Source organism: Erinaceus europaeus, chromosome 9, assembly GCF_950295315.1.
Source record: "Erinaceus europaeus chromosome 9, mEriEur2.1, whole genome shotgun sequence".
In the NCBI taxonomy this organism is placed as follows: domain Eukaryota; kingdom Metazoa; phylum Chordata; class Mammalia; order Eulipotyphla; family Erinaceidae; genus Erinaceus; species Erinaceus europaeus.
Genome location: NC_080170.1, coordinates 47,630,153 through 47,657,065, shown reverse-complemented (window position 1 = coordinate 47,657,065; position 26,913 = coordinate 47,630,153). Strand labels below are relative to the sequence as shown.

Sequence of the window (26,913 nt, the reverse complement as noted above, 5' to 3'; positions counted from 1 at the left end):
GATTCTTAATTATTGTCTCCTGACAACAGAGAGAAACAAGAGAAAGAATGTCTAACAAAGGTGGACTGGGAAGTGCTACAGTTGACAAAAGTTGGCCTCTCAGGAATGAGATTCTTAGTTTGATCCTTGACACTGAATGTGCCAGAGTAATACTCTGGTTCTCTCCCCCCCATTAATACTAATATTAAAAATAAATCTTTTGAAAAAGGGTATCTAATAATATGAGCTATATAAAACTAATAGAAGACAAATACTAGATGCAGTTAAAATAAATATACCAAACTTTTATATAAGAACTTCAACATTCTTCACCAAAATACAAATTTTTAAAATATTTATTTCCTTTTTGTTGTTCTTTTTATTATTATTATTGTTGTAGTTTTTATTGTTGATGTTGTCGTTGTTGGATAGGACAGAGAGAAATGGAGAGAGGAAGGGAAGACAGAGAAGGGGAGAGAAAGACAAGACACCTGCAGACCTGCTTCACCGCCTGTGAAGTGACTCCCCTGCAGGTAGGGAGTGGGGACTTGAACAGGGATACGTAATGCTGGTCCTTGCGCTTTGCACCAAGTGTGCTTAACCCACTGTGCTACCACCCAACTCCCCAAAATACAAAATTTTAATGCTGGCATATTAATTCTTTTTCTTAAATCTTTTTTATTTTTTATTTATTTATGTTCCCTTTTGTTGCCCTTGTTTTTTTTACTGTTGTAGCAGTTATTATTGTTGTTGTTATTGATGTCGTTGTTAGGACAGAGAGAAGTGGAGAGAAGACGGGAAGAGAAAGACAGACACCTGTAGACCTGCTTCACCACCTGTGAAGCGATTCCCCTGCAGGTGGGGAGTGGGGGGCTCGAACCGGGATCCGTACGCCAGTCCTTGTGCTTCGCACCACCTGCTCTTATCCTGCTTCACTACTGCCCGACTCCCGGCATATTCATTCTTTTTAAAAAATATTTTATTTATTTATTCCCTTTTGTTGCCCTTGTTTTTTTTATTGTTGTTGTAGTTATTATTGTTCTTGTTGATGTCATCGTTATTGGATAGGACAGAGAGAAATGGAGAGGAGGGGAAGACAGAGAGGGCGAGAGAAAGATAAACACCTGTAGATCTGCTTCACCACCTGTAAAGTGACTTCCCTGCAGGTGGGGAGCCAGGGATCCTTATGCTGGTCCTTGCGCTTGACGCCACCTGAGCTTAACTCACTGTGCTACCGTCCGACTCCCCAGCATATTCATTCTTAAGAAAGTATAGAGGATCATCAACATTGTCATAAACTGATAGGGCATACCTGTGGAGGAATGAATGTCCTCTTCTTCCAAGTCAATCTCCATACTCATTAACTCGCCAGAGGGTGGAACCAAAGGTAAATCCACACTGTTTCCCACACGAGCAGCATGAAGCTCTTCTACTATCTGCATCTAAATTGCAAAAACCCACAATGACAATTTTTTTAAAGTTATTTCCTCTGCAGAATCATAGGAATGCAATTCTTAATTCATCTAAAATTACATGCAAAAAAAATAATTTTAAAAAATATGAAAGCTGCATGGTAAAATTACACAGATTAGTTCAATATAAAAATAGTGTTCTCAAAATAATTCTTGTACTTCTGTAACCTTAGGCTAATTGTTTATTTCTAAAATATATTTATTTAAAAATATTTATCTGTTGGATAGAGACAGAGAAATCGAGAGGGAATGGGGTGATAGCAAGGGAGAGAGACAGACACACCTGCAGCCTTGCTTCACTACTCGTGAAGCTTTGCCTCTACAGGTGGGGGCCAGGGGCTTATACCCCAGTTTTTATATCCCCTTAGGAAAATTATTTCAATACTTTTAGTCTTATATTTTGTTCATATACAAAACAGAAATGTTAAATTTCTATTTCCTTTTAGTATTTTTATAAGGATGAACTGAAATTATGCGAGGTTGCTTGCACAGAACCCAGTACAAGAGCTGGCCTTCCAAATGAGCTAATTTTCATCCCTATCTCATTTTAAAGCACTCTGGGAGCCAAATGTACTTCTATATGAACAATATAAACTCTTTACAATATTACTAAAATTGTTTATCAACTAGTAAAAGCTGAATTCTAGATCTGAAAAACATTAACACTCTAGGGAACAGTTCCCTGATGTACTGTTATGCAAAGAAATGAAAATATAGTCTAACTTTAGAGCAGAGGCAAGAATCTTTTTTCTATCAAGAAACACGGGTGCACAGTATAGAAAAGAAGTATGTAATTCTCCTAAATAAAAGTAATCAATATGATTTTTAAAAATCTCAATTGCTAGGAAAATGCAAAGCATTGAAAGAATTTTATTTTGGATCAGTAAATTCTTTGTAATACTTTTATTAGTGTCTGTAAGATTTGACAAGAGAAATAAAGCAACAGGTTAAAAAAAAAAGTTAGGGCTAGGTAGTGATGCACCAGGTTAAGTGCATACACTACAATGTGCAAGATGCAGGTTCAAGCCCCTGGTGTCCACCTGCAGGGGGAGAACTTCACAAGGGGTGAAGCAGGGCTGCAGGTGTCTCTTCTTCTGTCTCCCTCTCTATCTCCCTCTCTCCTCTTAATTTCTCTATCCAATAATAATAGTAAAAAAAGTTATCATGTACTCTTTTTTTTTCCTCCATGAAAGGCTGGAGGCTACTTTCCCCCCTTTTTTTGTTACCCTTGTTGTTATTATTATTGTTGTCATTATTGGATAGGACAGAGAGGGGGAGAGAAAGATAAGACAACTGCAGGCCTGCTTCACCACTTGTGAAGCGAACCCCCCTGCAGGTGGGGAGCCAGGGGCTTGAACCAGGATCCTTAAACCAGCCCTTGCTTTTCGTGCCATGTGTGCTTAACACACTGCGCCACCACCCAGAGCTCCCTCTCATTTTTACTGAATGACAGACATAGTCTTAGTATTGATCAGAAAACGAAGCCCAATTATGCCAAAGAGCAGAGATGCATGTGTAAAGGTATGATAACATGAAATAAGAGATTCACATAACATGTGGGCTCTATGCTTCACACTCTTCATTCAAAACAGGGTAGAGCATACTGGAAACAAAGGCCAAAAGGTGATCAGATAAGTGTCAATAGTTTCCAAACAGCTTTCATAATTTCCTAAAAGCACACATACTGATATAAGGAAATGACATCACTGTTATTTTAATATTACCAATATTTTTAGGTCACTGTTTTTTGTTAAAATTAGGAGGAGTCTTATTTAATTTCAGTAAAATATTCGAAGTAAATAAATTTATTAGTAACCTCTTGATCTGTATCTTCAATATTTTCAGGTGACACTGAAGTACATGTTGCATCAAAACTCTAAAATAAAACAGAATTTTGTTAGTTAGGAAGGAAGCATGTGCAGAAAGGAAGAGTTTTTCAACTATGGCACTAATGGCGTTTGGGGTTGAAGAATTCTTCATTTCAAAGGCTATTCTGTGCACTGAAGTAAGAGGAGCAATATCCCTGGCCTCTCCCCACTGCAGGCCAGCAGCACTAGCCCTTTCCAATCTTGGCAATCAAAAATAAGCCTCATCAAGTTAATTGCCAAATGTTCCTTTACAGGGCAAAAGTACCCTCAGAGGAGAAACTACCTCTCAAATTCAAGGGTCTTCTATTAAATCATGAAATATGGTAAAAATTCTGGGTTTACTCATTCATATATACATTTTTGAACATATGCGTATTCTAAGAAATCATGGCAAACAAAGAAGCTGGACTTCAGAGGTGGGAAAGGGTCCTCTAGAAATAGGAAGCAAGTCACTGCTGAAAGTGACATAATGAAACAAGAGAGGGAACTTGGGAATTAACACAAGGCTGAGAGGCAAAGACTGCAAAATGTACAGATATAGCAGCCCATGAAGTTGTGCAGTGGTCAGAATGCCAGACTTGCATATGTGAGGTCCCAAGTTCAATCCCCCCCATTGAATATGCCAGAAAAATGGTTGAGTGGACCCTCCGCTCAGACTTTATTGATTTATTAATGAGATGGGGGAAAGAGAGGAAGAGAACCAGAGCATCAAACTGGTGCATGTGCTGCCAGGGACTAAACTCAAGGGACCTCATCTTAAAAGTCCAATGTTTTAAACCACCTCCCAGACCACCCCAGGAACTGCTTGAAGGTAAAGATAGCTTCACTCAACTCCAAATCCCTAGGACCTTGAAGTATACCTGATACTTAACAGGTACTTTTAATTAAACACATATAATTTGTAGTTCAGAAGGCTGCACAGGGGATAAAGCACTGGACTCTCAAGCATAGGGTCCTGAATTTCATACACAAACACTGCGTGTCAGAGAGATGTTCTGGTTCTCTCATGAATAATAAATAAATGAATTTCTACTCCACCAACTTAATTATTATTATCTTTACTTATTGGATAGACGAAGCCAGAAACTTAGAGGGAAGGGAGTGGTGGCAAAGGAGAGAGACAGAGAGATACCTGTGCTTTCTCCTTGGAAATCCCAGGTCCTTGCACACTGTAACATGTGTGCTCAACCGATACAATACCACCCGGCTCCCTATTTCACAAACTTGATAGGATTAACTGAGATACTGATTATGAAGTCTCTAGAACATTTGCAGTAGTGAGGTAAGATTGTAATAGGAAAAGGGTCTAACTACAAAACCTCTGAAACATAAAAAGTTATTCTCTCTTAAGGAGGTATTACACAGGGCTACTAATTGCAGAAAATACAAGGCTATAGTAATGAGGTTCTCAAATCAGTCCACAAATACTGGTAGTTTAGATTCAGAAATTGATATGCCAAGAAATCCTGCCTGGATCTTTCTCTTCAAATGAAGTACCTTTGTCTGGAATAGCTCTGTCACTCATCCCACCCCATCTTACCATCCCACGAAGAACTCTTATGTTTTAGTTCTCAGTACTGACCCAGTAAACTTTTTTTAAAAATACTCTCCACAGTCAAGCCCATGTTAAGTCCCTGCATTGTATTCCCGTGGTAAGAGCTAAGTATAAATCAGACATAGTGTATATGTCACACAAAAAGGCTCTATGCTGTTTACATTGTTTTAAGGCTTTTTTTTTTTTTTAATTGGATAGGACAGAGAGAAATTGAGAGGGGAGGGGAGATAGAGGTAGAGATAGAGATATGAAAGACAAGACACCTGCAGACATACTTCACTACTTGTGAAGAGTACCCCCTGCAGGTGGGGAGCCAGGGGCTTGAACTGGGATCCTTCTTTGTGCTTTGTTCTTTGTGCTTCCTACTATGTGCATTTAACCCAGTGCACCACCACTCAACCCCCTGCCTTTCTTTTTTCTATGTCTGAAAAAGCTGGATTGGACTAATGAAGCCCCAGCAGAGGAAAAAAAAAAAAAAGTAAAATGAAAGAACCTGTGTATCTTTCTGACTAAATTTCAATTACCCCTATCATTATCCATAATAGAAACTAAAGCCCAATTACCTTCAAAGTCTTTGCTAGAGCCCTTGTATACTCTTCGTCTTGTACCACCTTACCTGGATTAGGCTTTCTCCGGAACTTGAGTTACTGCTTTCTTGATACTCATATTTTCCTTTCCACTCATGAGCAGTCTGGTTACACGTAGAATCTGAAAATAACTGCTCATTTCTGTGCCTTCTCAAATCTATTGAAACCTGAGAGTTTTTCAGGAAATTCCAGTTTTTCTCCTCTTCCTTTCTTGATTTATTAGAATCTGAATTGAAGACATTTTCTTCTATAAGCTTCTGAAGGGTCTCCCGTGATTTCACTGGAATTTTAAAACTTATCTTCCTTCTTCTAAATTCAAAGCGTTCCTTAATTGTCTTGTTGGAACTAGAATCCTGAGGGCAGTGGATACTTTTGTGTTTCTCTGAAACACATTTTTCAGAACTGTCCCTAAACTCACTATACCCTTCTTTCTGGAGGTCTTTCACAATCTCCTTATGAGCAAGTAAGTGAGAACATTTCCTTTCACTTGCCTGGACCTCAGCTTTAGGTTTCACATCCTTGACAACCTTGGTGCTACTAAGGTCTTTAATTCCATAGTCAAACTTACTCCTGATATTTGTCAATTTATTATCTTTAGCATCTACACCTTCACTTATATCTTTTTTAGTTCCATTTGAAGAAATGCTCTGGGGAATAATTTGATTATTGCTTGAATATGATGTATCTTGTATTTTAACAAGTCCTTGAGATGAAGAACTAATTTTTGATTTCTTTCTTAGAGTCTCAGCTTCTGTAATCAGTCTGTGAAGCAGCAAAGAAACGAGATTACATAGTAATGCACTGTATCATTTTAGTTAGCATATGAGAGAATCTGCCTGACACTGAATATGAAAGAGTAGGAAATGGCTATATTAAATGAGATGGAAAGGATTAATGGCACTGACAGAATCAGTTTGGTATTTGAGCTAAAGCAAGTATGTAGATTAATTAATTAACTAATTTACTTGTTTTTACCAGATTACTGCTTAGTTCTTGTTGCTTATGGTGGTGCAGAAAATTTAACCTGGGACCTCAGAATCTCAAGCATGAGAGTCTTTCTGCATACCATCTCCCCTGCCCACAAATGTATAAAATTTAAGTATCTTCATACAATATACTTACAGATTTATATAACATTAGAAAATGTAAATTTCGGATAGTTTAAACATTGGGATTCAAAATAATAATTACTACTATGACTGTTATACTTCACATTAAGCCCTTTTAACAAACATGAGAAAATGGAGAATATCTGATTTCTTCTTTCACTTTTTTATTTAAGATTTACTTATTTGTTAAGAGAGGGGGGCAAGGACCCAGGTTTGAGCCCCCAGTTCCCATCTGTAGGGGGAAAGCTTTTCAATTGGTAAAGCAAGTCTGCAAGTGTCTCTCTCCCTCTTTATTTCCCTCTACCCTCTCAGTTTCTGGCTGTCTCTATCCAATATATAAAGATAATTTTAAAAGGGGGGGAGGAAACACACTAGAGCATCACAGAGTATCACACATGGTATGTGGGGAGTTGAACTCAGAACCTCAATTTTCTAAACAAAAAGTAAAGAAATCCACAAAGAAAATATTAAATGGGGGCATGATGGTGGTGCACCCAGTAGGGGATAAAAGTTACCATGTATGAGGACCTAGGTTTAAGTCCCCAGTCAGTACTTGAATGAGGAAAGCTTACAAGCAGTAGAGCAGTGCTTCAGGATTCTCCCCGCCCCACCCCACTTGTCTCTCATCTTCTATTAAAGATTTTGCTTTACTATTATTATTATTTTATTATTATTATTATTTTTTTTAACCAGAGCACTGCTCAGCTCTGGCTTATGGTGGTGAGGGGGATTGAACCTGGGACTATAGAGCCTCAGGCATGAGAGCCTCTTTGTTTCTGGTTTTTAATTTTTTTATTATCTTTTTATTTCTTCCTGAGGCTGGTAGCAGCAAGTCCGGTATTACCTTTATTTTATTTATTAAATAGAGATAGTCAGAAATCGAGAAGGAAGGGGGTGATAGAGAGGGAGAGACAAGAGAGACACCTGTAACACTGCTTCACCAGCTGCAAATCATTCCCCATGTAGGTAGAGCTGGAGGCTCAAACCTGGTTCCTTCCACATTGTAACATGTGTGCTCAGCCAGGTGTGCTGCCACGCGGCCCCATGATGTACAGTCTTTAGGCTATTTTTGTATAACCATTATGCTATCTACCCCTCTCTCTTTGTATAATCATTGTGTTATCTACCCCTTTACAGATTGTTAAAGAAAAAGGAAAAACAAAGAAAAAGGAAAAACAAAATGACTACGAGGAGTTGTGGAGTAATAGTGTGGGTACTGAGCTCTAGCAATAACCCTTGTGACAAAAATGAAATAATAATAGAAAGATAACAAACATAAATGACAATCTGCCCTCTACCAGGTAAGCTATCTCCTAGACTGACATTTCAGAATTTTTAAAAAGAGTTTCACCTGTGTCTTTACCTGGTTTTATTTCTTTTACTCTCTCTTCCTACAAAAAAAAAACTACTAGCACATTTACATGTTAATTCATTAACTTATAAATTTATTTAAAAAAAAAAAAAAAGATCTCCCAAATCTAAATACTTTGTCTTATAATTCTAAGCCAAAATGGGAAAAAGATACCAAGAAATTAGGGGAATTTACCTTTTTGGTTCTTGTCTTCTTTTTATATTACAGTATAGAATGGGCTTATGATCAGACTTCTGAAGGAAAAAAAAAAGTCAATCATTTAGAAAATACACACTGTGCACTGAGTCTCTAATAAAAGGAAGGAAGCCAGGAGCTAGTATTTCTTCCCTACTTATGTTAGGCTGACTTAACAATTCTCTTAATTCTTCTATTGTTTTATGAGACAGATATGATTACCCACATTTTAAAAGGAGTCAGGGTTAAAACAGCTTAAGTATTTTTCTCAAGTCTACTCTTCACTCTTCCCCTGTCTATGTACTCCAAGGATACAACTCTAAGGGGGAAGAAAGAAAGAAATGAAGGAAGATAGATGTAAAGAACTAGCATAGAGTATCTGCTAATGGGTCTAGAATTAAACAAGAGGGTAAAATAGAAAGTAGTAGTGGTATATGTGCAACCAGCCTAGGGACAGAACTCAGTGTCAAAACCAATGAATGGAAAATAAATTGTAAAAAAGCTCAAAAACTTCAACACCAGAAGTTGCAGGTTACATAAGAAAAACAGTGGTTGTGGTCCGGGAGGTGACACAGTGGACAGAGTACTGGGCTTGATCTCAAGCAGGAAGCTGCACATGTACCACAGTGATGTCTGTTTCTTTCTCTCTCTCCTCTTTTCTCATTAATAAATAAAATATCTAAAAAGTATTTTAAAAAGAAAAACTGGCAGAATGTATGCTGAAGATTGGGTATAGACTGAATAAAAATTGATGGGTAAAAGAAAAACGCAATCCTGCATTTATTAAACTTTTGCAACTATATTTCCTTTTAATTCACAACAACTGTTATCCCATTATACACAATTATTTTGGCAGGAAAAACATGGACCAAGGGAGAAGCAATGGAAATTCAGACTTTATCACAGATAAGGGTTAGCTCTGTCATTCATGTCTTTAAAAAGTTTATATGGGGCTGGACAGTGGAGCATCTGGTTAAGCACACACAGTGCCAAATGCAAGCACCAGGGTTTGAGCCCCTGCTCCCCACCTGCAGCAGGAACGTTTCACAAGCAAGGAAATACATCTGCAGGTATCTGTCTTTCTCTCCCCACCCCCATGTCCTCCTCCTCTCTTACTTTCTCTCAGTTCTACAGAATAAAAAAAATTTTTAATGGGGGGAGGTAGAAGAGATGGCACAGCTGGTTGAGCGCATGTTACACTGTGCAAGGACCCAGGTTCAAGGTCCTGGTCCCCACTTACAGGGGAAAAGCTTTGTGAGTGGTGAAGCAGTGTTGCAGACGTCTCTGTGCCTCTCTCCCAATTGCCCCCTCAAATTTTTGACTGTTTTTTTTTTTTTTAAGATTTTATTTATTTATTAATGAGAAACATAGGAGGAGAGAGAAAGAACCAGACATCACTCTGGTACATGTGCTGCCAGGGACTGAACTCAGGACCTCACATTTGAGAGCCCAGTACTTTATCCATTTGAGAGCCCAGTACTTTATCGGCTGCACCACCTCCTGGACCACTTCTGTTTCTATCCAACAAATAAATAAATAGAGGTAATCAAAAAAAAATTTTTTAAGTGGTAGATTCATAGTGCATGCACTGAGCCCCAGAGATAACACTGGAGGTAAGAAAAGTTTATACAAATAATCAGTCAAAAACCAATAAATGTAAAATTTCAGTCTGAATGTGAAAAGTACTTTACCAACTTCCCAGGCATTATTTTAATGTATCTGCTGTCACTGCTTCTAATTATTTGTGTAAGAGTGGAAAGAATTTAAACTTGGGGAGTTGGGTGGTAGCACAACAGGTTAAGCACACGTGGCGCAAAGTGCAAGGACAAGCATAAGGATCCCAGTTCGAGCACCTGACTCCCCAACTGCAGAGGAGTTGCTTCACAGGAGGTAAAGCAGGTCTGCAGGTGTCTATCTTTCTCTCCCTGTCTTCCCCTCCCCTCTCCATTTCTCTCTGTCCTATCTAACAATGACATCAATAACAACAATAATAACTACAACAACAGTGAAAAACAACAAGGGCACCAAAAGGGAAAATAAATAAATATTGCTATATACAAATCTGTACTGTTGAGCAAGTCACTTAACCTCTGAATCTCAATTTCTGAATCTGAAAATGTAAATACTCTCCTACATATGATCTCTCTCAAAGGCAATTACAAAGACATTTAAATATAACCACATGAGAAAAGAAAAAACCTTTATAAATTTATAAACATGCTGTGTAACTCCAGATATTAGGGTCTATCAGCACAGACAAATAAAGCATGACATAAGGGGGGGACACTAATGGAAACAGGTGGGGGAGATACTGTAGCAGTAGCACACCACACTTGCATGCCTGAGATCCCAGATGGCACAGGTTCTATTCCCAGCACCATATACCACAGCTGAGCAGTTATGATTATGATTATTATATATATATATATTTTTTTTAACCAGAGCACTGCTCAGTTCTGGCTTATGGTGTAAGGGGGATTGAATTTGGGACTTCAGAGCCTCAGGCATGACAGCCTCTTTGTTTTTGTTTTTTAAATTATATATATAGTGGACTGTAAGTGGTGTGGTGGATTGATTGCTTTGATTTTGCAAGTATGAGATCCTAACTTCGGCACCTGCCATTGCATGTTCCAGAGTGATGCTCTGCTCGGCTTCTAGCTCTCTGATGCTCTGCTCTAGTCCTTGTTCTCTCAGCAAACAAGTATTTAAAAAAAATAGTGGAGGGCAGGGGAGAGAGCATAGTGGTTGTGCAAAGAGACTCTCATGCCTGAGGCTCTGAAGTCCCAGATTCAATCCCCCACGCCAACAAAAACCAGAGCTGAGCAGTACTCTGGTAAACATAAATAAATAAATACACTCATTTTGACAATTCAAAAATTCTACATAACCACAAATACTGCATGGTTTAATTTATATATTATTAAAAAAAAAAACTGCCCAAAAAAAAAAAAAAAAACAAATTTACAGATACCCAGAACAAACTGGTGGATATCAGAGATAGGGGAGATGAAATATCAAAAGGTATAAAATTATAGTTATAAAATAAGTAGGTGATGGGATGTAATGTATCTCATGACAATTACACTTTGACAAAATGGGCACCTATAGATAGCAATACTATATTAAAGATCCCGATTTCTTGATGTTATAGGCCCCTTAATTATAATGCCTGTTTATACTGATACACTGGTGATTTAATATTTTCTTAAATTACTCATTTTCTTAAAATTACTGGCCATGTGCAATCTCTCATGTTTCTCCTCTGGCTACATATTCCTATTCTTGGATTAAGCACACTGATATGAGTACAAGTTCCTATTTATTTATTATCCTTTTTGTTGCCCTTTTAAAAAATTGTTGTTGTAGTTATTATTGTTGTTATTACTGATGTTGTCATTGTTGGATAGGACAGAGAGAAATGGAGAGAGGAGGGGAAGAGAGAGAGGGGGAGAGATAGATAGACACCTGCAGACCTGCTTCGCCGCTTGTGAAGCAACTCCCCTGCAGGTGGGGAGCCAGGGGTTCAAACCAGAATCCTTATGCCAGTCCTTGTGCTTTGTGCCATGTGCGTTTAACCCACTGCTCTACAAATTTCTATCTAATCTCTGATGGGCATCTGGTGGGTGCCTTAAGCTAATGAGTAGTTTGGGTCAACAGACACCAAGACAAAAGGCCTAAAGCTGCAAACTGTGACAAACACAACCACCCCTCACAGACCATGTAAAAAGTATCCACCCCATAACCATAGAGTTACATGACAATGCCATGGTGGTCTAGCATTAACTGTCATAATTTTAGCATGTGTGCTTAACCAGGTGAGCCACCACCCGGCCCTTTGAACTGTCATAATTTGTGTACCCCTACCAAGATGCATTTGATGTTTCTTGCTCAATGCTCTGATGTCTGCTGTAATGCAGTCTCTTAATAATAAATACTCTACTGGATTTCTGGTTGTGGTTACACTTAACACAGCCCACTGCAGGATGCACGTGTATGTCCATCTCCAGAAGTCTTTGAAAAGTGCTAACAGCCCCTGCTCCCCACCTGCAGGGGGAAAGCTTCATGAGTGGTGAAGCAGGGCTACAGGTGTCTCTCTGTTTCTATCTTCCCTTCCCCTTTCAATTTCTAATAAATAAATAATTTGTAAAAATATTTTTTAAAAAATTGCTAAGAAGTAGATCTTGTCCCAGTTCAAGCCCCCAGCTCTCCACCTGCAGGGGAGTCACTTCACAAGCAGTGAAGCAGGTCTACAGGTGTCTATTTTTCTCTCCTCCTCTGTCTTCCTCTCCTCTCTCCATTTCTCTATCCTACCCAACAATGATGTCATCAACAACAACAACAATAACTACAACAATAAAACAACAAGAGCAACAAATGGGAATAAATATTTTTTTTAAATGTTAAAAAAAAGAAGTAGATCTTGAAAGTTCTCATCACAAGAAAGTAATTGTAACATAGCACAGTGATGTCTACTAATTGGACTTATGATAATTATTCTGCAACATATGCAAGTATCTAATTGTTGTGCTGTGCACCAGAAACTGATATATTATTATAGAGCAATTATACTTCAGTGAAAAAGGAAAACTAATTAAACATTAAAACCTTGATATTATTTTTAGACATAACAACTTAAAAAGCTCACCAATTTTCTCTTCTCTGATGAAATTGATCTTACACAGCAAGGCAAATTGGCAGATATTACCGAGGTTTTTTTTTCTTTTTTATCCTGAGAATGACATTTAGGGGGAAAAAAAAGGAGAAAGAAAGTACAAAATAAAGACTGCATTATTTCATTACTGTTATTACCAATCAGCACTCCCCCTATATTGATAATAAACAATATTTAATGGCACACAAACTTTAATAAGAAGGGAAACTCAACTTGAAATCAGACCATGAGGTGCTCTTGAATTAGAAATTAGATTGGGTGTTTTTTTTGTTTGTTTGTTTGTTTGTTTTTAAACAAAGCAGTGCTCAGCTCTGGCTTATGGTGGTGTGTGGTACTGAACCTGGGACATCAGAGCCTCAGGCTTGAAAATCTCTTTGCATAACCATTATGCTATTTACTCCCGCCCCTGGGATATGGGTTTTAGAACAGAAAATTGGGAAGTGCCATTGCCATGGTGTTACTTTTCTACAAAGCAAAATCACTTACCCAGCTACCTTTCATTTGCTCCTAAATTTAAATGACCCAAGACAAACATATTTTGAGGGCCTACTGTGAACTAAAGATATTCCAGACACTAGGGACAGATTAATGAAACAAACAACACTAATAAATGCCCGTACCCTCACAAAAGTGCAGATTGCTAGTAGGAGTGTAAACTGGTCCAACTCTTGTGGAAAATAAGTCTGGAGAGTTACCCAAAGGAAATAAAAACATCTATGAGGAGAGGTCTACGTAAACGTTTGTTCATAGCAGTACAATTTGTAATAGCCAAGATTTTGAAGCAACCAGGTGTCCAATGACAGATGAGTAGCTAAGAATATTCTGGTATACTACTCAGCTGTTAAAAATGATGAAGCCGGGAGTCGGGCTGTAGCGCAGTGGGTTAAGCACGTGTGGCGCAAAGCTCAAGGACCGCCGTAAGGATCCCGGTTGGAGCCCCCCGGCTCCCCACCTGCAGGGGAGTCACTTCGCGGGCGATGAAGCAGGTCTGCAGGTGTCTGTCTTTCTCTCCCCCTCTCTGTCTTCCCCTCCTCTCTCCATTTCTCTCTGTCCTATCCAACAACAACTATATCAATAATTACAACAATAATGACTACAACAACAAAACAAGGGCAACAAAAGAGAAAATAAATAAATATTTAAAAAATGATGAAGCCATCTTCTTTGCTTCATACCTGATGGAACTTGAAGACATCATGGTAGATGAGATAAGCCAAAAAAGAGGACAAATACAGGAGTGGGGAGGTAGCACAACAGGTTAAGCGCACATGGCATGAAGCGCAAGGACTGACATAAGGATCCCAGTTCGAGCCCCCGGCTCCCCACCTGCAGGGGAGTCAGGAGTCGCTTCACAAGAAGTGAAGCAGGTCTGCAGGTGTCTATCTTTCTCCCCCTCTCTGTCTTCTCTCTCCATTTCTCTCTATCCTATCCAATGACGATGACAACAATAACTACAATAAAACAAGAGCAACAAAAGGGAATAAATAAATTTTTTAAAAAAGAGGACAAATACAAAACAATATCACTTGTAGGTGGGGCACAACAAATAGGGACAGGGAAGGGGAACCCAAAGTGAAACTTCAATTGGTCACAGTGTGTTGCATCAAAGAAAAGGACTCTGGGAAACAGGGGCTGAAGAGAACCATGGCATCCTGGCACATGATGATGTCAAAGGAGCTAAGTTTTAGGTGAGAGTGCTCTGCAAAGAAATTTCAAAGGGAGATGAGAAATTGTGCCCAGCTGTCAAAATGACTGTAAACCATTAACCCCCGAATAATAAAAATGACTGAGTAAATAAATAAAAGGCAAAGAGTCTAAAACAAAATCTAGTGCGGGGCGGGGTGGTGACGTACCTGGTTGGGTGCACATATTACAGTGCACAAGGACCAAGTTCGAGCCCCTGGTCCCCACCTGCAGAAGGAAAGCTTCCTGAGTGGTGAAGCAGGGCTGCAGGCATCTCTCTGTCTCTCTCCTCTATCTCCACCTTCCCTCTCAATTTCTGGCTGCCTCTATCCAATAAATAAAGATAATTAAAATAAATAGAAAAATCCAGTGCAGAAATCTACAAATAAACAGGTAATATATCTGTATTGTCAAGTTATAATATAGGTTATATATAATTATATAGAGCCGAATATAGCATATTATAATATAATCTGTATTGTTAGATTAACACTAAGGAAGAGAATAAAGCTGAAAGAGGAATCCACAAAGCTAGGAGATGGGGATGGAAATTATTATTATTAGAGGAAGAAGTGCAGTCCACTGGTAAGAAGACAACTGAATAGAGATGTGAATAAATGAAAGAAAAAAACAAGTGTGTATCTGGAGGAAGAATTTCCAGTTCAACAGAAATCACAGCAAGTGCAAAGCCCTAAGGCAGGAATGTGCTTGGCTTGTTGGGAAAGCAACAAGGAAGCCATGTGGAGAAAGCAGGACAGGGAGATGAAATGGGAGAGCAGTTCTTGATGTCAAGCTCACAAAGGACTTAACCTTTACCCCCAAAAAGTGGGAAGTGGGAAAACACTAGGAAGTGCTAAGCCATGCAGTGAATAATCCAACTTATATTTTTAAATGTATTTACTTATTAATGAGGGGAGATTGAAAAAGAATCAGAGCATTACTTTGGGATATGTAATGCATGGGACTGAATTTAGGATCTCAAGCTTCTGAGACCATGACTTTATGCACTGGGCCACCAGACTTACTTTATTATTATTATTATTATTATTATTATTATTATTATTATTAACCAGAGCACTACTCAGCTCTGGTTTATGGTGGTACTTGGGACTGAACCTAGAAACTCAGGTGCCTCTAGGCATGAGAGTCATTTTACATAAAACTGTGCTTTCTCCCCAATTCGCCTTATTAATTTTAAGAGTATGCTTTGTAAGAGCTGTGTAGAGAGCATGAGGAAGCAAAAAGGAAAGCAGGGTGATCATTTTAGAAACTAATAAATGGAAAAGTGGTCCAGTGGGCAGGGTTAGAGAGTATAATGGTTATGCAAAGAGACTCTCATCCCTGAGGCTCCAGAGTCCCAGGTTCAATCCCCTAAATTACCATATTACCTATACCAGAGCTGAGCAGTGCTCTGGTGGAAAAAGAAAAAAAAGAAAAGTGGCCTGGTAGGTGATGTTTTAAACTTAAACTTGAGACCTTAAAACCATCAGGTCCCAAGTTTGATCCTTGGCCTCGAATGTGCCATAGTGATGCTCTGGTTCTCTCTCCCTCTCATAAATAAATAAATAGATAAATAATATATATATATTAGTGTGTGTGTGCCTCTAGGGTTATTGCTGTGGCTTGGTGCCTGCACTACAAATCCACTGCTCCTGGAGGCCATTGTTCCCATTTTGTTGCCTTTGTTGTTATCCTTATTATTGTTGTTGTCACTGCTGTTATTGTTGTTAGATAGGACAGAGAGAAATCGAGAGGGATGGGGAAGGGGGGGGGAAGAAAGACACCTGCAGACCTGCTTCACTGCCTGTGAAGCGACCCCTTACAGGTGGGGAGTCGGAGGCTCGAACCAGGATCCTTCTCAAGTCACCGCACTTTGTGCCATGTGCGTTTCGCCTGCTGTGCTACCGCCAGACCCATATATATATATATATATATATATATATATATATATAATTATATAATTATATATATATATATAATTTATTCCCTTTCGTTGTCCTTGTTTTTTATTGTTGTAGTTATTATTGATGTCATCGTTGTTGGATAGGACAGAGAGAAATGGAGAGAGAGGGGGAGAGAAAGACACCTGCAGACCTGCTTCACTGACTGTGAAGCAAATCCCCTGCAGGGAGGGGGGGGGCTCAAACCGGGATCCTTCCGCTGGTCCTTGTGCTTTGCGCCAAATGTGCTTAACCTGCTGTGCTACCGCCCGGCCCGACTCCCATATATATATATATATATATATATATATATATATTTTTTTTTTTAAAGAAACAAATGGAATGATTTAGGAAAGCAAGCAGATTGCCTGAGTCATGGATAGCAGTGGAGGAGGTAGTCAGGCTCTAAAGATATTATTAGAAAGCTGAGAGATTTCACTAGTAGTGGATGCAACTGACAGAGCAAAATTACAATATACAAAATTAAGAAAACCTGATGGGGCACTCAGAAGGTTATAGTTTAAAAGATGAAGAGGAATCAGCAAAGGGCACTGAAGCATTCACTATTGAGAAGGAGAATCAGGATGGGAAAAGAAAGGAAAACAGGGGGCAGGGGACATGGCTTTCTGGCACTGAGCCGCCTCTGCACAGGGTGGCCCATCCTGACCAAGGAGAAGGTGTGGTGAATTGTTTCTGGGAAAAGAAGAATCTGCAGGATGGAGAACTGAACTCAGGAACGCTAAGGCAAGTCATCTTGCTCTCTTAGTCCCATATAGCCATTCGAATAATTGGGAGAATAGCAGTACCAACTACTTTGTACATTGTGAGGAATTAATAAAATACAAGTAAAGGAAAAAAAAAACATCTCCTGGGCCAGATGGGGCATAATAAGATATTTACATATTTTTAACCGACATGTAATTTTTCACTGCTCAAACGTAAACTATAAAACAGGATAGCTTTAGGCCAGTAAATCAAAATTCTTACTTCTTCATCAAAGTTGGATGATGAGGTAGTACCTTTTCTCCGAGACTTCTCTTTTTTCCCACAAGATTCCTTATTGTACATTTTGTAAAGCTAAAAATAAATGTCAAAAGCACATTAGGAAATTTTCTACAACAAAAAAATACATAATTCCTTCAAACAATTCTTTTTAAAATGTATTATTTCAGTCACAGAAAGACAGGGGGTATACAAGATGATACCTACTTTCTAAATAATCCTAAGATGACAGGATTCTCACATTGTATCACTTTCTCTCCTTTATAAATTCTAAGTAATTCACCTTGATCTTGGAAACCATCTTTAAATAGTTTCCTAATGTAAAGGACTTTGGAGACAAGAAAGAGATGGTCAGCTAGGAAGTCTTTGTTACAAAGAAACAAAGGTATATGGATTTAAGTTCTATCTTTTTTGTTGAGTAGATCTTTCTCCCCCTTAAAGTTCTTTATTTAATTTTTTTCACTCTTTTCATTTTATTTACGTGTTATTGGATACAGTCAGAGAGAAACTGAGAGAGGAGAGGGAGATAAAGACGGAAAGAGACACAGGCATACCTGCAGCCTTGCTTCACCACTTGTGAAGCATTCCCCCTGCAGGTGGGGACCAGGGTCTTGAACTCAGGTCACTGTGCACTGTAATGTGAGCGCTTAGCCAGGTGCACCATCGCCTGGACCCCTTCACTAGGAGATACCTGTACCTTTCAAAAGTCACTTGTTCTGTCTTGACGAACCCTCGCATGAAACTAGCCTTTTTGCAAAGACCCCCTGATCCTGCAGTCTTCATCAAGCCTTCACAGCACCCCCTGGCTGGCTATTTTCAGGGCAACCACATGAGAAACCTAGAGCCATACACGCTCAGAAAGCCATTTCTGAATTCTCACCCACTGAAAGCAGGAGATGATAAACTCATTGCTGTTGTAAGCCACCTAGTTTGGGATAATTTTCCCAGTAACAGATACACTCAGATTCTTCAAACTTTCATGACTTTTTTACTATGCGCCTCATTCAAGAGTTAGGGACCAGGGACAGGCAGTGGAGCACCTGGTTAAGTGCACATGTTACCAAGCACAAGGAACCAGGTTTGAGCCCCTGCTCCCCACCTGCAGGGGGGCAAGCTTCATGAGTGGTGAAGCAGGTGGTCTATAGGTCTCTCTCTCCCCCCCCATTCTCTTTCCCTCTGTTTCTCTCTGTCCTATCATATTAAATAAATAGATAAATAAAGTAAGAGTTAGGAACCATTCTTAGTAATTCTTACTGGCATTCTCATCACATGGACTGGTTAAAATCTAATTCAGCTTCCATCTGATGTAAAATGAAGACACTGATACATACTAACCAAGCTCTCAATGAACTAATCTTCTGGTCCTTTAAACATAAAATCTGTGATTCTTGGAGGATGCACAGAGCGAGCCACCCACTTCTGATTTATCATTTCAGTGTTTCTACCCCGTGTTAAATAGACTGTGATGAGTTAGCTAATACATTCAGAAATACTAATTACAAGTCAGAACCAGGAGGGTGTCAGTGGGGCAGGCACTAGGAGGCACTAGGCAGTGGGGCAGGCATGCGAGTCGGGCGGTAGCGCAGTGGGTTAAGTGCAACTGCTGCAAAGCGCAGGACCGGCCTAAAGATCCGGGTTCGAGTCCCTGGCTCCCCAGCTGCAGGGGAATCGCTTCACAGGCGGTGAAGCAGGTCTGCAGGTGTCTTTCTCTCCCCCTCTCTGTTTTCCCCTCCTCTCTCCATTTCTCTGTCCTATCCAACAACAAAACAATGATAAAACAACAAGGGCAATAAAGTGGAAAAAATAGCCTCTAGCAGGCACTGAGGATCCCTGGAGGCAAAAAAAAAAAAAAGAGCTTTTATCAATAAAACTGTAACATGTGCGGGCAACCAGGTACACACCACCTGGCCCTATCAGCAGACCTGTAACTCCCGTGGGCAAGTGACCGCATAATGGCTGTGCAAAACGACTCTCATGCTTGAGGCTCTGACGTCACAGGTTCAAATCTCTGCACCCCCATACACCAGAGCTGTGCGGTGCACTGGTGAAAAAAAAAGGGGGGGGGGGTGAGGGGAGGGGCGCTGAGTGGCGGCCGCACACCTTGCTGACTGACGGTTGAGCACAAACATTATCACGCACAAGGGCCAGGGTTCAAGCCCCAGATCCTCACCTGCAAGGGGGTGGGGAGCCTCATGAATGGTGAAGCAGTGCTGCAGGTGTCTCTCTCTCTCCCTCTCCACCCCCCCTTCCTATCAAGTAAAACAAAAAATAAAATAAAGTGAAAAGAACTCTCGTTCCCCAGAGCTTCAGTGTGCTCTAAGGCCACCTTCCATGAGTTTCGAGGGGGGGTAAAGTTGGATATATTCCATTCCACGGAGCAGGAGGAACCCATTCTGCAGATAAACATCCCATCACAAAGTCAAAAACCGGGGCCAGGCGGTGGCGCACTTGGTTGAGCGCCCATGTTACAGAGCGCAAGGTGCCAGGATCGAGGCCCCGGCCCCCACCTGCAGAGAGAAAGCTTCACAAGTGTCTCTCTACCTCTCTGTCTCCTGCTCCTCTCTGAATTTCTCTGGGTCTCGATCCACTAACAAAGTTTTAAAAAGGCATTCCAGAAAGAAAGTGAACTGCCGCTGACTGGCTTCCCCACGGGCTCGGCGACAAGCGGCCTCACAGACTCCGAGGCGGAGCGGCGGCGAGTTTGGAGGCGACAGGGACACGGAGGGATGTCCGTCCGCCACCCCCCGCGCCCCAGCTGGTCCACGGCCCCGGGCCTAGCACACCGGAGCGGTCCGCCCCCTTTTGCTCCAACGACCCCGAGTCTGAGCGAGGGTGTGTGGAGAGGACCAGTCAGGAGGCTCCCGGGACACGCGTTGGGGGGGAATCGCACAGCGCCCCGAAAACCAACCACCCTCGGGGTTCTGGTTGCGGAGTCTACAGACGGGCGCGGGGCGCCGGGGCCCACCAACCTCTTTTCTTCCTTCCCGCGCGGCTCTGGAGACTCGGGGGCTCCGTCCCGAGGAGAAACTTTAACGCAGGGGCCCGCGAGGCGGCGGTGCAAGACGAAAAGCGGAGCCCCTCCCGCCCGAACCCCAAGTCTGCCCGCCAGTCAGCTTCGTAAACCGCCACGACCCGCGGGTTGCGACTCAGTGACAGACCCCGGGCGACCGGCCGCCCCGGCCAGAACCACACCCTTGCTCCCCGGGGTCTGCGGACCCGCCTCCGCTCCCCCCCACCCCGCCACCCCGGAGTCCGGCTCAAATCCGAGCGGGGCCCGGCGCCTCAGAGCGGCACACCCTGAGACAAGAGACCTGAAGAAGCCAGGGAGTCGGTCCTGCCAGACGATGCCCAGCACCCAAACCCCCCCCTCACCGGCGGCGGCCGCGGTGGAAACTCAGAACGCCCAGGACCAGGAAAAGGGGCTCTAGCCCCGGACCCGCTGCCCACTGGGAAACGTAGTTCCGCGTTTGGAACCAGACTGTGGCTCCACCGCTCCGAGAGTTTGTTTGGCTTTGCGTTTACGTCCCCTCCGGGTCTGGAATCTTGGCCCCGCCCTTCGCCGCGAGGCATTCTGGGTAGTGTAGTCTTTGTCGGCGTCGGTCGGGGCGGTGGCGCGAGGTGCTCTGGGCATTGTAGTCTCGATTGGGCTCGGGAGACTCGCACCCCATTGGCGGCTTATCTGCTCCACTTCTGCGCAGTCAGAAGCGGCGTCGTAACGTTTTGGGGAACTGGAAGCGTCTACCGCAGTCGACTGTCGCCCAGACTTCTGGGCTAGTGTTTTCTCCTGTTGTCAGAACCTCATCTCTGGTTCTGCATCTTCTGACTGTCGCAGGCATCTCGTCCTCTCCCCTTTCGGTCCCCCTCCTTGGATTCGGCGTTGCGGGCGCCCAGGCCTGACCTCGGTCCGCGGGTCCCTGGCGGTCACCATGGAGAACATGGCGGAGGAAGAGCGACCGCCCCAGGACCCGGAGTTGGAGGTGTCGGTCCCGGAGGCCCCTCCAGCGCCGGCTCTGGAGTCGGCTCCCACCCCGGCCTCGGCTCCAGCCCCGTCCGCTGCCTCTGCGTCCGACGAGGCGGGAAGCGGTAAGTGCCGGGGGCCCAGCGCTGCGATTGCGGGAGGGAAGAGGGGCCCCGGGCGGGAGGACGCAACTCCCTGCGCTGGGAGGCGACGCCGGGGATGCAGTGGAGGATGAGCCCGAGGGGACCCGGCCCCCGCTTCTCTAGGCTGGGGGCGAGCAGCAGCCCGGCGACCTGTCAGAGCCATTGCAGGGCAGGATTGCGAAATCCGGTCCATGGCGGCCCATGAGCCTTTTTTTTTTTTTTTTTTTTGCTCCCACATCCGTAAAGAGATAGGATTTTTCCTCATTCGTCTTCTTTAGCATGTTGCTTCCCCTAAGCATTTGAGGCTGATGACTCGTTTTTTGTTTTTTACTTTTAACTATTTATTTAACTTTAATTTTTATTTACTTATTCCCTTTTGTTGCTCTTGCTGTTTTACTGTTGTAGTTATTGATGTCGTTGTTGTTGCATAGGACAGAGAGAAATGGAGAGAGGAGGGGAAGACAGAGAGGGGGAGAGAAAGATAGAAGCGACTCCCCTGCAGGTGGGGAGCCGGGGGGCTCGAACCGGGATCCTTAAGCCGGTCCTTGCGCTTTGCGCCACGTGCGCTTAACCCACTGCCTTACCGCCCGACTCCCATTTATTTATTTTAAAGATTTTATTTAGTGAGAGAAAGAACTGGAAGTCACTCTGGAACATGTGCTGCTGGGGATTGAACTCAAGACCTCATGCTTGAGAGTCCGATGGCTTTACCCACTATGCCACCTCCCCGACCACTTTAATTATTTACTAACGGTAGAGACAGAGAAAAATTAAGAAGGGAGGGTAGATAGAGCGGGTGAGAGAGACACACCTGCAGCCCTGCTTCACCACCTGTGAAGCTTCCGCCCTGCAAGCGAGGAGTCAGGAGCTTGAACCTGTGCCCTTGCGCACTTGCCGGGAGCAAGGGAATTAGAACGAGGGCTTCTTCTGAGAGCGTGTCGGGGTTACGCAATAATTTTTTTACTTATTTTTATATGCCAGAGAAAGGTCACACAAGTCACACAACACACAGTCAACCCGACACCCGCTCCTTACTTAATAGTTGTACAGCAGGTAAGGCTCACGACATGGTCACCACCCGCTGTGTTGCGGGGGAGGAGGTCCTCTGTCTGCTCTGCTGGTGTGTGGGGGCCGCTGGTTACTTAGCCTAGCCACGTGTGCTTTAAGTTTTTAGCGGCACAGGCAGCAGCCCAGTCAGTAATGGTGGAAGTGCTTCATCCAGCTGGTTTCTAAGCCTTTACTTACACTGTGCTTACCTCTGGTTTTTACGTTACATTTCCTTTGGCCAATCAGCTTTGGGTTGACGTCTTATCCTATGCGTACATATGTCTCTGTCTTTATCACACTACGCAGGCGCAGGCCCACTATGGTTACTATAGTTACTAGAGTTGCATGTCCACTACAGCACGGCAATGTGAGCCCTTAACCAGGTGCGCCACCACCAGGCGCCTAGTGACTGGTTTTAAGAGGCGAGCGATTATGGATGTCTTACCTAAGTGCCAGGCTAGTGTGGGCCCTGCGCCTACTAGAGAGAATGCGACCAGACCCAGCCTGGGCTGCTACTCACTCAGAAACGCGAGGGAGATGACTCAGGAATTGAGCTAGTGGATGCCAGGCCATTGGATTCTTTATTGATCAGAGAGCCAAGGCTTTTTAAAAGGCAGACCCGGAAGTGGCAAGTCGAAAGGGAAATGGCTTGACATGGTTTGGAAAGGGGTGGAGAAAGGCAAAAGGGGCTGGGAAAGGTAACTTCCTTAGCAACTGTTATGAGGGTTTTAACTGGTAGGATTAATAATGCCCTGCAGGCAGGGAGGGTCTTGAGGGTAGAAAGAAGATAGATCAAAGGAATGGAATGGGTGGGGATCTTTCAGGCAAAACAATGATTATGTAGATAATAAAGGAGCAGGCCAACCCCGGCTCCCCACCTGCAGGGGAGTCGCTTCACAGGTGGTGAAGCAGGTCTGCAGGTGTCTATCTTTCTCTCCTCCTCTCTGTCTTCCCCTCCTCTCTCCATTTCTCTCTGTCCTATCCAACAACGACGGCAACAACAATAATAACTACAACAATAAAACAACAAGGGCAATAAAAGGGAATAAATAAATAAAATAAAAAATAAAGGAGCAGGCCATAGTATCAGGAATGCAGGGTGCTTTGTGAGGCAGGGAGTCTGATAAGACGGGGCAAACCTTTGGAGTTAATCCTGTCTCCTTGTTCAACCTCTCCGTAGAGAGACTGACAGAATAGCACTCCTCAGGTCAAGCCCTGCCAGGCTCTACCACATCCTCACAATTTCCCGACACCTAGGACAGTGTTTTGTACCCCTGTTTCATGTGAAGTTGACTGCAGAAGATTGTTAGCTCATGTGCGTCTGACTATGCTTGTGTGTATTGTTTGTTTTTTTAAGTATTTATTTTCCCTTTTGTTGCCCTTGTTGTTGTTGTAGTTATTATTGTTGTTGTTATTGATTTCATTGTTAGATAGGACAGAGAGAAATGGAGAGAGGAGGGGAAGACAGAGAGGGGGAGAGAAAGATAGACCTGCAGATCTGCTTCACCTCCTGTAAAGCAACTCACCTCCAGGTGGGGAGCTGGGGGCTCGAACTGGGATCCTTGTGCTGGTTATGCTTGTGTGTATTGTAAATAATGATTTATTGGACCATAGTGAAGTTTAGAAGACTGATGCCTTACCCCTTCACATTTCTTAAAGTTTAAGAAAAGCAGTGGAATTTTTTTCTAATATTTTGTTTATTCATTTATTTATTATCTTTATTTTGGATAGAGACAGCCAGAAATCGAGAGGGTAGGAGTATATATATAGAGAGAGATAGAGACACTTGTATCACTGCTTCACCACTCACGAAGCTTTCCGCCTGCAGGTGGGAACCAGGGGCTTAAACCTGGGTCCTTCTACACTGTAAAGTGCACCACCACCAGGCCCCTTATTTATTTATTTTTAATAAGAGATTGATAGATATTAGGGCACTGCTCAGCTCTGGTTATGGTGATGCTGGGGACTGAATCTGGGACCTCAGAGCCTCAGGCAGGAAAATCTTTTGCATAACCATCATGCTGTCTCCCCAGCCCAGCAATGGAATTTTAAAAAGAAAACTGTTGTGGTCTATGATTTTTTAAATATTTATTTACTTATTGGATAGAGACAGCCAGAAATTAAGAGGGAAGGGGGAAATAGAGAGGGAGAGAGACACCTGCAGCCCTGCTTCACTACTCGCAAAGCTTTCCCCCTGCTGTTGGGAGGAGGGGCTCAAACCCAGGTCCTTGCGCATTGTAGCATATGCACTCAGCCATGTCCGCCACCACCTGGCCCCGTCTACAAATTGTTATGCTTTTTTTGACTTATAACAATAATTCATAGTCTTTCCTGTGTCTTGTGAATTTGTTTTAAAAAACACTTGGATAGTTGTAATGCAGTAGGGTTGTCTTGAAACTTATTATAATGCAAAACAAACAACACAGTTATTATACTTAAGAATAGAATTGGTAGTGGGACTGAAGACATGGTCAGCATACCTTCTCTGTGCCTCTGCTCATCATAGACAATTAGACCAGTAGGTGCAAGATACAGCCTGTTTCTGCACGCATGACTACAATGGAGCAGAGTGGGGTACACTTAGTTCAACTCTCCACCTTAGCCTTAGATTGCTTTTGTTTGCAGAAGTGATTCAGCAAGGACTGTATGTTTCCTTCAACTCCCACCATCAAGAATACCTTGCTACTACAATTTGGTGTACTTACTTTGTCATGGGCATGGCCCAGGTTCCACACTAAAGGAAGCATCGGTGCCGTGGTGTGCCTGAGGAGGAAAAAAAAAAAATCATCTCTCCCCTCCTCCCCCCACCAGAGCACTGCTGTATTCTGGCTTAGGGTAGTACCAGAGATTGAATTTAGGACCTCAGAGTCTCAGGCTTGAAAATTTTTTGCATAATCACTCATTCTCTTCTCCTATGTTTGAGAAATTTTAACAAGTTAGAAATACACACTACTTTAAAAAAATTAAAATTTGTTGTTAGTGACCTGCAAGGTGGCAGCTGAAAGCATTGGACTTAGAACATAAGGTCCTGAGCTTGATCACCGGCATCTCATATGCCAGAGTGCTGCTCTGTTTCTCTTTCTCTCATAAGTAAATAAATCCTATGAAAAAGATGACTTCTAGATGATCTAGTTAGTACTTAGAATCAGTAATAACTAAGCAAGATGAAGTTGATTTATCTGAAATAGAACTGAAGATTAAATTTTTATATATATTTTGAATTTATTTATTTATTCCCTTTTGTTGCCTTGTTTTGTTGTAGTTATTGTTGTTATTGATGTCATCATTGTTGGATAGGACAGAGAGAAATGAAGAGAGGAAGGGGAAACAGAGGGGGAGAGAAAGACACCTGCAGACCTGCTTCACCACTTGTGAAGCGACTCCCCTGCAGGTGGGGAGCCCAGTCCTTGCGCTTCATGCCACCAACGCTTAACCTGGTGCGCTACCGCCTGACTCCCGAAAATTTTTTTTTAAGTTTTATTATCTTTTTCTTAATATATTTGTTTTCCCTTTTGTTGCCCTTGTTTTGTTATTATTGTTGTTATCGATGTCGTTATTAGATAGGTCAGAGAGGGGGAGAGAAAGATAGACACCTGCAGACTTGCTTCACCACTTGTGAAGCGACTCCCCTGCAGGTGGGGAGCTGGGGGCTCGAACCAGGTTCCTTCTGGTAGTCTTTGCGTTTCACACCACCTGCGCTTAACCCGCTCGACTCCCAGATTAAGAAATTTTAAGAAAGCCTTTTATTATCTTCTGTGTCTGATTCAGATTTAACAAGAGGTTTACATAATTATTCCTGGATTATTAGCATCTTGAAGAAAAGCAGATTGGTCATCTGAAGTACATCTTGTCAGGCATCAACTATCTTGAACCAACAAGTGATTTATGTACTTACTAAGCTTATTGTGGGTCTATTTTTTTTTTTTTTAATCTTTCTTTTACTTATTGGAGAGAGACAGCCAGAAATCTAGAGGGAAGGGGATGATAGGGAGGGAGAGAGAGAGATAGAGAGACACCTGCAACACTGCTTCACCACTGGCAAAGCTTTCCCCCTGCAGGTGCAGACTTGGGACCCGAACCTGGTCCATGCTCATTGTCACATGTGCACTTAACCAGGTGCGCCACCACCTGGTCCCGATCTTATCACGATTCTTTAAGCAAATTTCTGAGTATTCTTCAGTAGCAGACCAGAGTTTTTCAGTTTTCTCTTCCATGAGACCACTTTTCCTGGAAGAGACCACTTTTCCTTTTTTTGTACTTAGTAGTTAGAATGGTCTCAATAAACATATCTTTTTTTTTTTTTTTAATAGAAGTACAACTTGACTCATTAAATTTCTATATTACATTTCCTT

General features: G+C 42.3%; 2 protein-coding genes across 5 annotated transcripts in view; one reads left to right on the top strand and one right to left on the bottom strand.

The window, feature by feature from the left end:
* SWT1 (SWT1 RNA endoribonuclease homolog) overlaps positions 1-22,725 on the bottom strand; it is a 70,176-nt gene extending 47,451 nt beyond the window's left edge. The window contains exons 1-7 of one of the 3 annotated variants that reach the window (XM_060197836.1): positions 22,550-22,725; positions 17,399-17,488; positions 12,762-12,845; positions 8,117-8,175; positions 5,491-6,223; positions 3,268-3,327; positions 1,292-1,421 (exon numbers count right to left, since the gene is read on the bottom strand). In XM_060197836.1, coding sequence (XP_060053819.1) covers positions 1,292-1,421; positions 3,268-3,327; positions 5,491-6,223; positions 8,117-8,175; positions 12,762-12,845; positions 17,399-17,479 — 1,147 coding nt within the window. In that variant the 5' untranslated portion in view covers positions 17,480-17,488; positions 22,550-22,725. Of the gene's footprint in view, positions 1-1,291; positions 1,422-3,267; positions 3,328-5,490; positions 6,224-8,116; positions 8,176-12,761; positions 12,846-17,398; positions 17,489-20,382; positions 20,684-20,785; positions 20,999-22,549 lie in introns of those variants that run through there. The other 2 variants (XM_060197835.1, XM_060197837.1) reach the window with 2 other exon arrangements.
* TRMT1L (tRNA methyltransferase 1 like) overlaps positions 21,088-26,913 on the top strand; it is a 38,495-nt gene continuing 32,669 nt past the window's right edge. The window contains exon 1 of one of the 2 annotated variants that reach the window (XM_007523827.3): positions 21,088-21,496. In XM_007523827.3, the coding sequence (XP_007523889.1) occupies positions 21,340-21,496 (157 nt within the window). In that variant the 5' untranslated portion in view covers positions 21,088-21,339. The remainder of the gene's footprint in view (positions 21,497-26,913) is intronic. The other variant, XM_060197838.1, reaches the window with a different exon arrangement.